General features: G+C 43.6%; 1 protein-coding gene across 8 annotated transcripts in view; it reads left to right on the plus strand.

The window, feature by feature from the left end:
* Positions 1–16,860, plus strand: part of snap91a (synaptosome associated protein 91a) — a 60,804-nt gene that overhangs the window by 41,007 nt on the left and 2,937 nt on the right. Inside the window, exons 15-27 of one of the 8 annotated variants that reach the window (XM_070550916.1) lie at positions 473–550; positions 2,428–2,655; positions 3,708–3,791; positions 4,076–4,144; positions 4,425–4,523; positions 4,983–5,054; positions 5,652–5,870; positions 7,188–7,385; positions 7,475–7,493; positions 8,201–8,291; positions 11,279–11,356; positions 11,567–11,686; positions 14,678–14,766. In XM_070550916.1, coding sequence (XP_070407017.1) covers positions 473–550; positions 2,428–2,655; positions 3,708–3,791; positions 4,076–4,144; positions 4,425–4,523; positions 4,983–5,054; positions 5,652–5,870; positions 7,188–7,385; positions 7,475–7,493; positions 8,201–8,291; positions 11,279–11,356; positions 11,567–11,686; positions 14,678–14,758 — 1,436 coding nt within the window. In that variant the 3' untranslated portion in view covers positions 14,759–14,766. The remainder of the gene's footprint in view (positions 1–472; positions 551–2,427; positions 2,656–3,707; positions 3,792–4,075; positions 4,145–4,424; positions 4,524–4,982; positions 5,055–5,651; positions 5,871–7,187; positions 7,386–7,474; positions 7,494–8,200; positions 8,292–11,278; positions 11,357–11,566; positions 11,687–14,677; positions 14,767–16,860) is intronic. The other 7 variants (XM_070550917.1, XM_070550918.1, XM_070550920.1 and 4 more) reach the window with 7 other exon arrangements.

Raw genomic sequence — 16,860 nt, forward strand, 5'->3', positions numbered from 1 at the left:
AGGATCATTAGGGCACTCAAACTCCTCCACCACGATAAGGTGACGGTTCAAGGAGGAGATAATTAGTTTTGTTTTAATGATATCCTGGCTTTTACCCGTCAGTGAAATAATTAGTTTGTTTGTCAAAGAGAGACTTTGATTTTTCCATCCCCCTCTTGTCACAGAGTAACAAGCAACTTGTGACAATTTGCCTCATTTCACTAGCCTGAATGCAGCTTTATGCAGCCCCTCAAAACTCATCATGTTACTGATGAAACCATGAGAACAATCTCTGCTCTGAACGGGCTGCATACATCTTGTATTCTCTGCTTTTCTCCTGATGCTGACCTCTCATTTTTGTTTCCTGTTCCATTTCATTTGTTGACTCATCTTCTCTTGTGGATGTCCGTGTGTGTGTGTGTGTGTGTGTTTGTCGGACCGGCTGTTATCTTTTGCGTTTGTGTTCCCACTGTTGTCGTCTGCGATACCCTAGATGCGTTTGCACCTTCCCCAGGAGATGGTCCTGCTGCTGTGGCCACAGGTCCTGCTGCTGATGCATTTGTTGGATCTGGTGGGTGAAAACGAACAGCTTTCCGTGTGTGTGTGTGTGTGTGTGTGTGTGTGTGTGTGTGTGTGTGTGTGTGTGTGTGTGTGTGTGTGTGTCTGGATATAAGAAAGGCTGCTTTTATGATATTTAAGCAGCTTCTGCTTCATAAGAGACAGTAGCTCAGACATGTGCCATATGGTCTCACCCCAAACCCTGCTAACACCCCAGTCATGGATCCTCTCCTCCTCCATCATAGCCACTTTTCTTTTCCTGAGTTTCACTGAGGGGATTCTCCAGTACAACACACACGTACCTTCTATTTCTACAAATCAGTGCCATTTATTTTAGTAACCTTCCCCTGAAACTACTAATGAAGCATTTTTACTCTTTTGTTTTTCTTCATTAAGCTGCTCTCTTTGACCTACTGTGGTTTAAATAAGACAGCAGGTGAAAAGTTTACTGAAAAATAAAGCATCACAGAACATCTTGGTGACACTGCTTACCTCAACAGTTGCACCTTGTAATTAACTTCCTGCTGCATCCTACTGGGTTAGGTAGGTTGAACCTTTTCACATGAATCTAATTCATGTAAAAACTTGGAATTCAGATTACCCATGTGTCCCCAAAACACGTTCCGTGCTTCACTCTCCAGGTTGCCTGTTCTCACGTAAGTGTGAGACATTTCACTTTCTTCACACCACACCTCCAGTTTCTCACAGTGAAAAAATAAATGATCTCTCTGAGCTGCATGTGGCCTTGCACTATTGCACACTCTTCTGTAGCTACAGCGCTACAACCTCTGCGTTTACATGAGCAAGAAGGGGAGTTGGTGCCTGACTGCAGCAGACTGAGTGAGGTGAAACCCTCCGGTTATGAGGTGGACACTTAACTCCTAAATGTTCCATCATACCTGCTGATTTAATTTGTTAAACTAATTTTAATTAAAGGGCAGCAGTACCTCAGGAGGGAGAGCAGGTAGTCTAGTAACCTGAGGGTTGTAGGATCGATCCTGTATCCCAACAATTAATGCTGCTGTTATGTCCTTGGGCAAGGCACTTAACCCCCACTGCCTGCTGATGGTGGTCGAAGGGGCCGGTGGCGCCTCGCTTCAGTCAGCGCGCCCCGGGGCAGCTGTAGCTACAATGTAACTCGCTAGCAGGGTGTGAATGGATGAATAATTGTGTTGTAACGTGCCTTGGGGGGTTCTAGGACTGTAGAAGATGCTTTATCAAATACAGGCTATTTAGTCCGATTACTTTAAAAAAATGTATTTGCTAATTCCTGTGGTTTAAAGGACTAAATTAAATTAAGTACAAATAAATAATTCAATAAGTAACAAATAAAAAGTTAAATTTGTGAAAAAAAATCCACAATTTTATGAATTTGCATAGAATTTGCTCATAATTAACATTGTGTGTGTGATTACAGCATCCTTTTTGTTTCTGAAAAATAAATCTGCCTTAAAATCACTTTATTCTCTTTTATAGGATTATAGAACATGTGGTTACAGAGTCACGAGATTTGAATCCCAAACATTCTGGAGTTTTTACACCCAGAATAAAGCTCTTGGATTATTGTTTTATGTGCATCAGAATTCAGAATTCAAGGAAAATGTACTGATGGATTCAAGTAAGTTTGGGTTATTTTCTAAGGTTTGGGGAGATTTGGAAATTAACCAGTGTTTGTACTAAAGCTCTTTGGATGCAGCATAGAAGTTAATAACTGTTTTCTTTTATTTTGTTGAACTTAACCCTCCTTTGGAGCTTCAGAATCATTTGGCCTCAGAAAAATGCTTTTCAGAGTGTTTTTTGTCTTAACCACGCCTCAATCCGTCCTTTCCCTCTTCTCTAATCATAACCTGCCTCCACCTGTCAACACCACCCCTGCTGCTGCACCTGAAGACCCCTTCGCTACGACAGAGGGAAGTGCAGACATTGCTCCAGAGCTGGACCTGTTCGCTATGAGGCCTGCCAACACGGAGGCCAATGCCACCATCACCCCTCCCACCTCTAGCGAGGCGCCAACCATCATCGCTCCCATCGCTGCCCCCGCTGCCCCTGCCCCTCCCTCCACCATCGACACCACCACCACAGAGTCTGCAGCCGCTCCGACTCTAGATATCTTTGGTGGTAAAGTCCTCTCGCTCTCGTTATTCCTCTAACTGCATCATCCTGCATTTTGACAATGATTAGAAATGGTTTTGATAAATCTGACTGTGCTGCTCATGCTACTGATGATGATGATGATGATAGTGACATGAGAATTACTCTACGAGCCCCTACATCTCAGATTTATTTTTCTACTCCCCGTGACTTCTCTCCTGCAGTCAGACCTAATCAAGCACTTTGAGCACCTCTGCTTTGATTTAAGGACAAAAATACTCTTTTAATGCACTGGCTCTGTATTTTTGGAACCAAATTTGTGTAACTCGTTCGACGTAAGTGAGCATTTCTCTCTCTTTATAACAGAGGTGACTCAACTTGTTTGGATTATTGACCAAATACTAACAAACTACTAAAATTGAAGGAGGAACTGGCTTTTGTCTGCAGTTTGTTACTAGTGTTTTAGATACTTTTGACTGGGAATGCCTTACTGGAGTTAAAAGGGAATATTGCTCAGTCAGACAGTTTTCAAAGAGTTTTGGTTTATTCTCAAAATCTTCAGCATGTGCAAGTTAGCTAAGCTCTATTATCTTCTGGTTTGGGGCAAAACCCTTATTCACACCAGGCTTTCTAAAATCCGACAGATAAAAACTGCTTTAACAGTATAAAACACCAGAGAACTCCACTACTCAGGAAACATTGACCCATTTTATAAACTCAGTGTCCTAATTTTTCCTTAAAAGTCACATGGAATTCTAATTTAATGGAGGAGCATGGAAATCTCACAGAAAATCTATTTAAAATGTAGGTTAAACCATGAATTTGCTTATATAAGGAATTATTTTTACATTTGATATTGAAAACCAGCCTATTTGAGAGGTTTTTAATGAGGAAATGTGACTTAGACTTTGCATCATCTCTTTAGCATTTAGCACTGATGCAGCTACACAACTGCTCACCCATTGACAAATGTTTCTGCTCTCTTCTGCTTTCCTTCATGTCTCTGCTGAACTCACCCTTCTGAATGCACTTGGACTTGAACTCTGAATGCACCTGTGGTTGTCTGTCCTTGTTCTTAGATATGTTTGATTCTATGCCTGAGCAAAGCCCTACCACAGAATCCAAAGCTGCTACCACTCCTAGCGTAGACCTTTTTGGTGCAGGTACAGGAGTTGATATCCATCTCTCTGTGTGTGGAGCCTCTCCGTCTCCTCTGGTCTCTATATGTCCACTCCTTTGTCCACACTATTTTCCTATACGTCTTGATTTGTCCCCCCATAGTGCTATGAGATGTGTGCATGCAACCCGTGTGTCAAGTACTGGATTGTCCTTGTGGCTGCTTTCTATCTATGCTTTACCTCTCTACCTGCCATGCTAATGCGTTTCTTTGCTTCCCAACCTCCATGGTTTTCTTTCTCGTATCCTGCCTCTCGCTTGCATAAATTAGACCTTCCTGCCGTTTCACGCGGGCCCTCTCCGTTGCCCGAGCTGACTCCGGCTGGAGACATTGTGACGGGTGAGTTTTGCTGCATCACTGTTTTCCATTCTATATGAGGAGTGCAACGACACATGGGTTTTTCTCTGGTACTGATGTCTGTGTACACAAGCAGACCTGTACTTCCAAATGTTGTTCACTTCGAGGATGTGGATTCACAGTTAGGATGCAGGGATGCCCGCTTCCTTCTCCTGCTTCCTCTTTTGCATGTTCGCTCCAACTTTTAGGCACACGCAGAAACGTTTCCTCTTAGATTGTAAACGTCTGGTTTAATGTTTTTTTTTTCTCCTGCTCTGTTCAGATACATTTTCATCTCCAGTCCCCACCACTACCCCTGCTCCTGCTGCTGCACCAGAAGCTTCGTCTCCACCAAAGGCAGAGCCAGAGATCGACCTGCTGGGTACCTCGAACACACACAAATATACAGAACACACAGAACACAACAAATCCTGAGTTTATAAACTCAGGATTGCATGTTTGTGAGTTTTTAAACACCACGGCGAGCAACAGGCTTTCAAATAAAATACATATAAAATATGTTAATCTGAGAAAGTATTTGCCAGCGTTAATGGGTTCATTTGTTTTTGGAGGGTTGAGGGTAGAGATTCCCAACAGAATTTCAGTTTAGGTCAGGAATTCTTTTTAAATATAAAGCAAGGAGTTCTGCTCTGATTTCAGTAAGATTCTTTGAAAATGTGCAATCATGTCAGACAGCTGTGAACCCTGATCCAGCAAGAAAGTTGAGTTAATTCCGTTACCATGGTGATGGGCTCAGATGTTTACCCGTGTCTCTTCCTGGGAGTCATGGTCTTGCTGTAAAGATGTTTTCCCTGTCCTCCTGCCTCCATGTTACCAATAGCCTCCTTCAGCGGCCCTGTGGAGGTGACACAGAGCTCTGCTCCTGGAGGGCCAGGAGGCGACCTGCTGGGAGGTAAAACTCCACTCGCTCTCACTTTTCAGTCGTCCAGCAAAGTTAAAAGGGCAAACTGGTTAAAGTAGAGGGGGTGGAATTGAATATAACATGTTCTTGTCCTGGTGAATGATGGGAGCATTTTATACTGATTAAAAACGATACTGTAAGCAGCACCATTCTGCATTAGTCAAATGAATGACGAGACAAACTTGGCAGGCACGTGGTTGATTGGTTCACTGCAGGTTCAAATGGGTTCAGAGCTCATTTGGAAAAGTTACTCAATCCTGCTGGCAACGTTCTGCCTGTCTGCCATCTTCTTATTCCACTGATCCTTTCATAGCTGAATCAGCTGATGGGTTATTTTACATCAGCTACATGTCTAACATACTCAAACACACACTTTGGGGTTCGTGCATGTATGCTCAACAAAACATTTGGACATTAAAATTAAAGCTCTGCATTCACAATCCAATTAGGACAACATACAGAGATGTTATAATCGTGTGTGTGTGTGTGTGTGTGTGTATGTGTGTGTGTGTGTGTGTGTGTGTGTGTGTGTGTGTGTGTGTGTGTGTGTGTGTGTGTGTGTGTGTGTGTGTCTTCCTCATCCCTCAGGCCTGATATCCCCCACCCTTGCCCCCACCGCTGCCCCAGCCCTGGCCCCAGCCCTGGCTCCAGCCCTGGCTCCGGCTCCAGTGCAGAACAACCTATTGGAGACGGGTTTTGATTCTCTGGGGTCTCTGTCATCCCCGACACCACCAGTACCTGCTGCAAGAACATCAGCAGAACTTGTATCCAGCACACCAGTGCCCTCTGGTGGCTTTGATGCTTCAAGTAAGGCACTCCCATGCTTTGCCCTTCCTGTCTTGTGCACTCATCTAATTACAACCCATTTTTATCAACAATATGACTTAATTTTGTGAGCTTTATTAAAACGGAGGTAATCTAGCAGACCCACTTACCTTTTTCTGCTGACAGCCTGACTTCTGCATGAATGAGGCACTGAAATGCTTGGCTCTCACCGGCCTCCTGATGTAAAACAGTTTCTGCTGACTGCTTTTCTCTTCTGGTGCACTTTTGAAAATGCTGTGCTTTCCTTTCCCTTACATTTCTTTCTTTCTTTCTTTCTTTCTTTCTGCTGTACACTTTATCTCTTCTGCTCTTGCTTTGCCACTGTAACCCCCTCTCCTCATCCACGCCCCTTTCACTCTGCTGGGTCATTGCTTGCTTCTTCTAATCTGTAAATGGTGAGTTCGACTCTGCAGCGTGAGGCAGCATGTGCAGATAGAATGCCTCTCACCCCAACTTTTCAACTTTGCATGCTGCAAAATCACCCATGTCTGCTGCATGAGACAAAGTCACATTTTTATATATCTGTTATTTTTTTTTCAAAGATAAGCTTGCATGTCATCAAAGCCTAATGCAACATGGTTTAATATGCATTTTTGTTGAAACTATTCAGTAAGCAGTTTAACATTTGCCTTGAAACAGTCAAATCCTTGAAATAAAAAGAAAATAATTGATAGTTTATAAAGAAGTATGCATACCTGTGAGCTACCTCTGCACTGCAATATGTAGCGCGTGAGTTTGGTTTTCCTCACTCCTGCTGCTGTAACGCTAGAACAACAACAACTACTACTACTACTACCAGTACTACAATTACTACTACTACTACTAATAATAATAATAATAATAATGTAAGAATCCATTTTTAACTGAATTTTTTATTTTTAATATTAATATAACAACTTTAATCCTATTAGGACTTTTTTGTTATGTTTGTTATATGTCTGATGATGGTCTTCACAGGGTCAATGTGAGTACCTGTAACATCTTCATTGTTTTATCTAAAAATTGGGTTTAAATGTAGAAACATAAACTTTACACTGTTCTGGCTTTTATGACACTGGATCTTATTTCCCTGTTTTCCATTTTTCTTACTACCTAAACTTGAGCTGCAACTGGTTTCATGAGCGTCTTTTATTTAGTTTTATTTATTTCAGTGTATGGTTTGTAGGTGCCAGTTGATGCTCCTCACCATTACTGCCTGCTCTCACATTTGCTGGCTGCCTGCATTAGCCAGACTATACCATCTCAAGTTTACACTCAGTTATCTGATGTCCCACAATCCTCTTTTCTTTTCTCGACAAGTGTTGGGTGGACTAGGTGACTTGTTGATGCCTGCTGTAACGCCTCAGAGCACCGGTGGCAGTACATCCGGGAGCACAGGAGGGAGCATGGGAACGCCCATCGCAGCTGGCGGGACATCAGCCATTCCCCCCGCCACCCCACCCCCAACTAAAACCATTGGAGGAGATCTGGACTCATCTCTAGCCAACCTAGTTGGAGGTAGGCTACAGACTCTCTCGCTGCACAGATTTCTAAGTTTAGAACTACATCCACCCAAAGTTAATCTAACTTTCTCTCATCTGTTGCAGACCTTGGGATGAAAAAAAAGTGAGTGTGTTATTAAAACAGTGAAAGTTGTGTGACGTTTTCACGTAGCTCACAATGTGTGTGTGTGTGTGTGTGTGTGTGTGTGTGTGTGTGTGTGTGTGTGTGTGTGTGTGTGTGTGTGTGTGTGTGTGTGTGTGTGTGTGTGTGTGTGTGTGTGTGTGTGTGTGTGTGTCAACCTGGCGAGCAAGAAAAATGATCCCAACACTAAAGATAACAAAGCTATGAAGCCACTTTCCCTAGGAAATTTTCTGCAAAAAGTCCTTCTCACATATAGTAATTTCAGCAGTTTGATCCATTACAGTTTCAGTACCTTCCAAAATGAGCCGTGCCAGGCCTCTTTCACTTTAAGACTACAAGTTGGAGTTTTTATAGAGGCAGTAGAGACCCACATGGCAGCACAAAAGGCTGCATAGTTTTGCACAAAATGTCCCCTTTATCTTGCTTTTTAACTGTTTCTTTCACTTACTGTTTATGTGGTTGCCCTTAGGGATTAAAGAGTCTGTTTTAAATATGCTTTAAAACAAAAAAAAATCTCCTTTTCAGATTTCTCACTAACTTTGGCACAGGCACACAGCAAAATAAATAAATAAATGCTTTACTTGAAAACTTCCATAGGCTTCATACAAATGTGGAGTGTGTGTTTAGTACACTTTAATAAAGTTTTATTCTAAGTGAGGAAAATGTTTCCTGTTTTGGATGTCTTTCAGGGACCCAATGAGTGAGAAGAGGCTGACAGGAGGAGCTAACTGGACCCCACAGGTTGCTCCCACAAGCTGGGGCACTCCTGGAGCCCCCATGGTGAGAGCAAAAATGGAAAGCTTCAAAGCTGTGTGCTGCTCATGCCTTAGAAAATGCCATAGCCCCAGCTAGCGGACCCACTCACACAGACACAGCCTCTGCTTGAACACAGCTTTATTTGGGGGCAAAGTGGCATAGGAGTTAAGTGCTCGCCATGTAATTGGAAAGTTGCAGGTTCAAGCCCTGCTCACACTTTCGCTGTTGTTGTGTCCTTGGGCAAGATACTTAACCCACCTTGCCTGCTGGTGGTGTTCAGAGGGTGGTGCCCGCAGACTCACCTCTGTCAGTGTGCCTCAGGGCAGCTGTGGCTACAATGTAGCTCACACAGCTCCTCCATTCTGCTTCCAGTCCCTCTTCCACCTGCGGCACCGTCCTTTATAATCAGCCAGTGGCTGACTGCTGATTGCCGCCAAGTGGGACCCACTCGTGTGCACTGGCACATTCCTCCACCGCTTGTTCCAGGCCAGGATCACCTCCGGTCTGGCCAACTCCCCCTCCTCCAGTGGAGGGAAAGGAGCCACGTCTGATCTTCTGGGCTCCCTGCGTCAGTCGGTTCCAGCTGTCCGCCTCCACAACATCCCCACCCTCATGGTCCATCTCATCGCACTTCTATGCTGTGGCTCCCTGTCCTGGGCCGTCGTTCCTTGTCCCTGGCCAAGGACTGGTTGCGCCAACATCCCATCAGCCCTGTCCGCTCCAATGGGGGGGGGGGGGGGGTCACAGGCGGCGCGGTAATCAGCCTTCTCAGCATTGGTCCAGTGCATCCTACTGTGCCGCTTGGGGTTCACAGGCGGCACAGGAATCAGCTGTCACAGCATCATTCCCATAAATCCTATGGTGTCGCTGGGGGGGGGGGGGGGAGGTTGCAGGCAGCGCGGTGCAGAAATCGACCTTCCCCGGGAGTTCCTCTGCGCCACTGCCACATGCCTTCCGGTTGGTGACCCTCCTCCAGTCTAGTCCTCTAGCTGCTGCAGAATTACTATCTGCCACTCTGGCCATCGCTGCAGTGCCTCCATCCAATGGCTGCAGCGCGCCACTGACTCGCGGTTCTACCGGACCATCTCAGCCAGCATCCAGTCCAGCACAAATGCTCTATGATCTGGCTGTATGCTGCCGTGATGTGGGTCGGGCCCCACGTTGGGCGCCAAATGTAGCATGTCGGGGACGTAACATAAATGGGGGCTCGTCCGGGAATTGAACCTGGGACCTCTCGCAAGACATGAGATGGTAAAATGTGAAGGATGGGGGTAACATAAGAACTGGCGGAGGAGTTTAAAATGGGTTTATTTGTACAAAAAGGTATTAAAAACACAAGCAAACAGATGGCGAGCATTATTAATATAATGCTAAACAAAAATACTCTCAAAAAGGTTAACATTAAAAGAGCAGTTACCAACATTAAAAACACCTGGTTAAAACTTATGTTAAAAGTTTTACCGGAACAGAAGGTGTTTTAAAACGAAGTCAATAAAATTGCAACAAACGAAGTTAACCTTAAAAACCAACAAACACAGTCAACACTGGGTGACATGCACAAAAGATCCATGTGGATCACTCAGTTAAAACTCTTCTACTCAAAGGGGTTGAAAACAAAATGAGGCCTGGAGAACAGCAGAAACCCTGCACCGCTGCCTCCCAGACTGCTGAAGGCACAGCCTTTTTATCCAGGTGTGGGTCATCAGAAGGATTCAGATCAGCTGTGCTCCTCAGCAGCCTGGAAGAGAGGAGGAGGAGGGGCTGTGTCCAGTCAATCACCAGAGCTGGGTGATCCTGGCTGCTTTTTCCCCTCTTCAGACTGGCAGCCGTGACATTAGGTAATAATTAAGAATTGAAGATCTTCCAGTAAATTGAGAGCTTGGCTTTGCTCTTTCTCCACAACAGACTAGTGTTTGCACCCGTCCATCAATCTCTCTCTCCCTCATTCCATCTCTAGTGACCAAAACCTCAAGATACTTAATTTCCACCCTTGAATTGGGACCTCTGCCCTGACCTGGAATTGGCAATACACCCTTTTGCAGTCAAGAACCATGGCCACAGATTTGGAGGGGCTAATCCTCATCCCAGCTGCTTCACACTCAGCTGCGAGCTAAGACCACATCATCACCAAAAAGTAGAGAGAAGATCCTCCTGCTACCAAACTTGGTGCCCTTACCCCGCACCCTCATCCAGAAATGCCATTCATAAAGACAATGAACAGAACAAGTAATGAATGGCAGCCCTATTAGAGTTCAGTCCCCACAGGTAACAGGTCCAACTTATTGCCGGCAAAGTGGACATGACTCACACTCTTATTTGTACAAGGACCGAATGGCTTTTACCATAGGGCCCTCCACTCCACACGTTTTGAGTGCCAACCTACTTGGTGTCCCTGGGGACACCGTCTTAGCCTTCTCCTGATCCACAAAACACCCGTGGACATGTTAGGCAAGCTCCCACGCCACTTCCAGCGCCCTAGCAAGGGTAAAGAGCAGCTCCACTGTTCTATGTCCTGGATGTAAACCCACCTGCTCCTCCTCAATCAGAGATTCTCATTTCATCCTGGTCCTTCACCCCATCATCTTGGAGTAGACCAGGGAGGCTGAAACATGCGATCTTACTATATTTGAAACACACCTTCTGGTACTCCTTTGTAAAAATGTGAACCACCACCCTAGTCATGCACTCCACCGGCACTGCCCCCGATATCCACACATTGCTGCAGAGACGGGTCCCTACCACAGCCATAGCCTTGAGGTACCCAGGGTGAATCTTGTCAACCCCTAGAGCTCTGCCACTGCGTAGATTCTGGACCACCTCAGTGACTTCTGCTCCAGAGAGAGAATATTGTTTTAGTAAATATATGTTTTCGTAAAGTCAAGGCATGAGATCACAATTTTAATTTAACAATGACGCAACAAGGATTTTGTCCACCCTTCATTGTTTAAACTCCTTCTGGATCTAAGCGTTTCACTTGTGACAGAGTTGTTAATGTGGATCCTTGTCTTCAGGCTGCCACTGCTCCAGGAGCTCCAGGATCAGCTCCACCTGCTGCAGCTATGGTACCAGCGCAGCCTGGCTTCGGCATGGTGAGCACATCTGTTTGGTTAAAGAGCATTTATAAACAAAGACAGTAATTACAAACCACTAAAATATCATTCTGACTTAGATCTACCTGTGTTGAATGAAGTTTTAAATCTGAAATTTTTTATTGAATAACTCCTTTAATAAATACAGAGGAGTGGAGGGGGGTTCATACTATTCCGTCCCAATCTAATGAGATTTTCTGATCTTCTCAGTCCCCTGCAGGAGGACCTGGGGCCCCAATGATCCCCCCTATGATGGGGCAGCCTTTGATGAGCCAGTCCATGATAAGACCTCCATTTACAGGCGTGACTGGAGCTGCACCTGGAGCACCGGTAACTCAAAACACATACTGTAACATGCTCACACACTGGTGATTACAGGGGCTTGAACAGAATGGTTGCTGCCACTGCCATCCCAGGTTAACATTTCTCTACATTTTGTTTAAATTTGAAAGTCCATCATCTCCTCTCTGCTCCCTTACTGGTTTTATCTGCTAAGGAAAATGTCACAATGAGCAGGTTTCAAGCCCTTGCAGACCCCACATTGATAGTCTCAACCCACTTCAGACTGTGTGCGTGCATGGGTGTGTGTTCAGTCACGCCACTCAACAATGGAAGGAAAAGAACTGTGTGGCTTAATAACTGAGACATTTTATAGAATCGAACAGATTAGACTATCATTCCCATGGAGGGGAAATTCACTTAGGGTACAGAAGTGCTACAACAGCACATACACTTAGAGAAAAAGGAAGACAAAAGATAATAACAACTTCTGTCTGTTCATTCTGTGTATTTGTCAACTTGCATTGCCATAGTAATTAGCTGAAACGTTAGCGATGCATGATAATTACAAAGTTACACACAAAAGTAGTGAGATAATAACCTTCAACCACAAAAAACTACAAATAAAAAGTAAACTTGGGTTTCCAGAACTATACAACAGAGGTGTGGACTCGAGTCACATGACTTGGACTTTGGTCAGGCTCGAGTCATTATTTTAACGCCTTCTGACTTGACTTGATAAAATCAATAAAGACTTATGACTTGACTCTGACTGGAATGCCAATGACTTGCGACTTGAATCGACTTACATCTGTTGACTTGATGATGACTTGAGCATATTTGATATTTTAACACAAAAGTGGCACGACATGGACAAAATTCATAAATCATTCTTTGTTCTGGGTTTGATCTTGAACTGCTGAATTCAGCAGCACTTTGTTTATAATCAGTTTCAGTTGCACTTTCTGCTTGTTTGAGCAAATAAATGAAGCTTTAAGAAGCTTTATTTCTGGAATGTATTTATTATCATTGTCATTAAACTGAAGTTGGACAGATGACTTGAATATGACTTGACTTGGACTTCCACATTATTAAGTTTGGACTCGGCTTGGACTTGGTTGTCTTTGACTTGGACTTGATTCAAGACTTGACTAGATAGTCTTGTGACTTACTTGTGACTTGCAAAGCAGTGACTTGGTCACACCTCTGTTATTACAGCATAAGGGACATAGGCGTATTAATGTAAAGCCGGTAATGAACACATACTGAATGCTGCATAGATGTTATTGTGTACCAGGATAATGCCAGCACCAGTTAAACTGAGGAGTTATACGCTCTTACTGCAGAGGGGATGAATGACCTACGGCAGCGTGCTGTTTTACATCTGGGATGTCTCAGTCTGCCTCTGAAGGAGCTGTCCGTGGCTTCCACAGTGGAATGCAGTGTAGGTGGGAGGGTTTTCCAAGATGGAAGTCATCTTCCCCAGCACCCTCCTTTTACACATCTCCTTAACTGAAACTAGTTGGCACCCAGAACCAAGCTGGCTTTTTTAACTAGATTGTTCAGTCTCTTTCTGCCTCAGTCGGAGCTGCCTGAGCCCTTACAGGGTTATTCAGAAAGTCTTTCTTTGGTACCAGTACTTACTGAATATTTTTGATGAGAGAGGTATTGACTTTTTGCACCTGTCACCAGATCATAAGGGTCCACCATATTGGATGGCAAATGCATAGTAAACAGCGGGCATGGGTAAGCCCAGTTCAGTTATTGTACACACCTAGGTGGGGCAACAGTGAATTACAGGAGTGTTGAACGGAGGGAAAGGTAGTGCCTAAGGTTTTTATTTTTTTGCCAGTTTAACCTGGTTTCTTCTGGTTCAAGCCCAGTTCCCTTGTGGGAAGAGTTAGCACACCTAGGTTGGTAGAGAGCAGTATTTACAAAAGTTAAATGTTAGCTAGCTTATGAACGTTAGCATACGTTCTCCTTGCTGCCACTCACCTATGTAAACAAGTTGCCAACTTTGCCAGATTTCATCCCGCTGGATTTATAAAATTGTGTCAGCAACAGCATTTTACTTTGCACTGGAGCGGATTAAAAACAAACTAAAAAATCCGGATCCATACCAGATTTTGTCGCTGGTGGGGTCACCAGGTTCAACTACTACTCACACCGGGGTGAGACAACACTCATCATGCTAAATAAATCATTTTAATTTTCACACAAGTAATCCTACATTGAAACAATATTATTATAATAAATAATTATCACTATAATAAAAGTTCAGTAGATGACAGCAATGCACATCCTCCATGGTGAAAAATAGAATTATCAATATATAAACATCACATTTGTCACTTCCGGTCCATCACAGTCAGTCCCTGTCTTCCTCATGAAATATACGAACATTAATTTTACCCATTAAACCATGTTCACTGCAAATCTGAAAATACTTTGACGGCTATTATCCATGCAGTTAATTCCTGTTTTCAGTCTCCATCAAAGTTATTTAGAAAAAGACAAGTTGGGTCTTGTCTGTGAGTGTAGTCAACCGCACAACAGACTAGTACATCTTTACTGTGAAATCAACTAAATAAAAGCAATAAAAAGTAACAAACTGGCTTGTTTTGACTAGCTTGAATGAAGTGTCAACCTGTGTAAACAGTCGTTCTACCGTCCATAATGGCTAAGGGGGTCATGAACAGCTTGACGTCACGTGTGATGAGTCAATATCGTTTCGGTACCCATCCCTACTTCTGACTGAGCCAGGACATTTTGTGTCATTTATTTTACACATCCAGGATTTTTTCCCAAGTTGGGTTAGGTGGGGAAGCGTATGGCTTGCAGAAGACTTGAGCTAATGCAGCGACACATTGGTGCATTTGGTAATTTTTGGGGGGTATTTTGTGTTCTTTTTGAATTATTTATGGCTATGTTCATCTGATTCTAGCTCTTAAATGACAACACATCCTTTGCTGTAAAAAATACTTTTGAGCACAAATGTTAGTTTCTGGTTTTATGAAAGATGTGTTTTTCTGGTTCTTACAGATTTCTGCAGGATCTGCAGGCCAGAGCCCCAAGAAGCCCAAGGACCCTCTGGCAGACCTAAACCTCAAAGACTTCTTATAATGGCCCAGGTCAGTGTGAAGACTTAGATCCCAGTTTCATCTGTATCCACTCATTTGTTATGTTAGAGCCCTTCAACGTGTCTTTGGTCATAAAATTAGAATATCATGGCACAGTTGATTTATTTCAGTAATGCCATTCAAAAAGGGAAACTTGTGTGTTAGAGTCATTCATCACAGACTGATATATTTCTAATGTTTATTTATTTTGATTTGTATTATTATAACTATTATATTATATTATATCGTATCGTATCGTATCGTATTGTATTGTATCATATATCATATCATATCATATCATATCATTATGATATCATATCATATTATATTATATTATTTGTATTATACAGAAAAGGTTTTTCTTTACCTTACTCACATTTCGTTTGCGACTGCAAACATCTTCAGAGCTGACGCTGATGGTGGCGTCACTTCCTACTCTGTTTATCCGCGGGCAGCAGAGGACGTTGTCGCCCTCTGCTGCCCGCTCTCCCCTCTTCGATGATGCAGTCCCATCTGCGATCCAATGAGGAAACTCCATCGTCTCTCTTCACGGTCCCGCATCCACGGTGCCCCGGTGACCCACGTCCGGGCGAGGGAACACGGTTTCCATTTATATAATTCATCATAAGAGGTCTTCGGGCTGCTGTTTGTCTGATCCCTCACCTAGGACCTGTTTGCCATGGGTGACCCTACCAGAGGCAGAAAGCCTCAGACAACTTAGCTCCTAGGATCATTGAGACACTCAATCCCCTCCACCATGGTAAGGTGGCAGCCCAGGGAGAGGGCTGCCACCTTACCATGGTGGAGTCGTTTACAAAATCCCATGCAAACTCTGCAATAAAACATACATATAGGAGAAACCGGACGCCAACTCAACACACGAACAATAGAACATAGAAAGGAGTGCGAGAAAGAAACAAGTCGAAGACACACAAGAGCAGCAAAAGAAGAAGCAGAAAGCACAATAAAGAAATCTGCCGTAACAGATCACTGCACAAGAGAAAACCATATAATGGACTGGGACAACAGAAGGATCATAAACACCGAACAACAGAAATACAAAAGATGGATAAAGGAAGCTATAGAGATAAGGAGACGTGGATGTGGGACTATGAACAGAGACGATGGAGTCTACTCATTGGATCGCACATGGGACTGCATCATCGGAGAGGGGAGAGCGGGCAGCAGAGGGCGACAACGTCCTCTGCTGCCCGCGGATAAATGGAGTAGGAAGTGACGCCACCATCAGCGTCAGCTCTGAAGATGTTTGCAGTCGCAAACGAAATGTCAGCAAGGTAAAGAAAAACCTTTTCTGTGTTTAAAAAGAAACAACAATGGAATTAGGAGACAAATACAGCAAGAACGTACTAAAGATATATTATATTATATTATATTATATTATATTATATTATATTACATTATATTACATTATATTACATTATATTACATTATATTATATTTATTATATTATGTTACTATTATTAACTAATGAAAATCGCAAATTTAGTATCTCAGAATATTAGAGTATTAATTAAGACCATTGCACTAAATGGAATTTTAGAAATGTTGGCCATCTTAAGTGTGAACATGAACATATTTAAGTGGGGCTCCTTTGGCTGGGATTATTTGCTGCAGCAATGTGGCGTGGCCTGGAGTTGATCAATCTGTGGCACTGCTCAGGTGTTAAGAGAGCCCATGTTGCTTTGATAGTGGCCTTCATCTCTTCTGAAGTGTTGGGTCTGGCACATCTCCATAAAGTTGGCCAGCAACTTCCTGGTAGACGATTGCGCTGACCTTGGAGCTCAGAAAACACAATGGACCAACCCCAGAAGATGACATGGCACCCCAAACCATCACTGACTGTGGAAACTTTACACTGGATCTCAAGCAAAGTGGATTCTGTGCCTCTCCTCTCCTCCAGACTCTGGGACCTTGATTTCCAAAGGAAATGCTAAATTTACTTTCATCAGAGATCACAACTATGGACCACTCAGCAGCAGTCCAGTCCTTTTTGTCTTTTGCCCAGGTGAGATGCTTATGAGGCTGTCTGTTGTTCATAAGTGGCTTGACACAAGGACTGCAAACTGAAACTCATGTCATGCATAC

Source organism: Nothobranchius furzeri, chromosome 5 (genome assembly GCF_043380555.1).
Source record: "Nothobranchius furzeri strain GRZ-AD chromosome 5, NfurGRZ-RIMD1, whole genome shotgun sequence".
Lineage (NCBI taxonomy): Eukaryota > Metazoa > Chordata > Actinopteri > Cyprinodontiformes > Nothobranchiidae > Nothobranchius > Nothobranchius furzeri.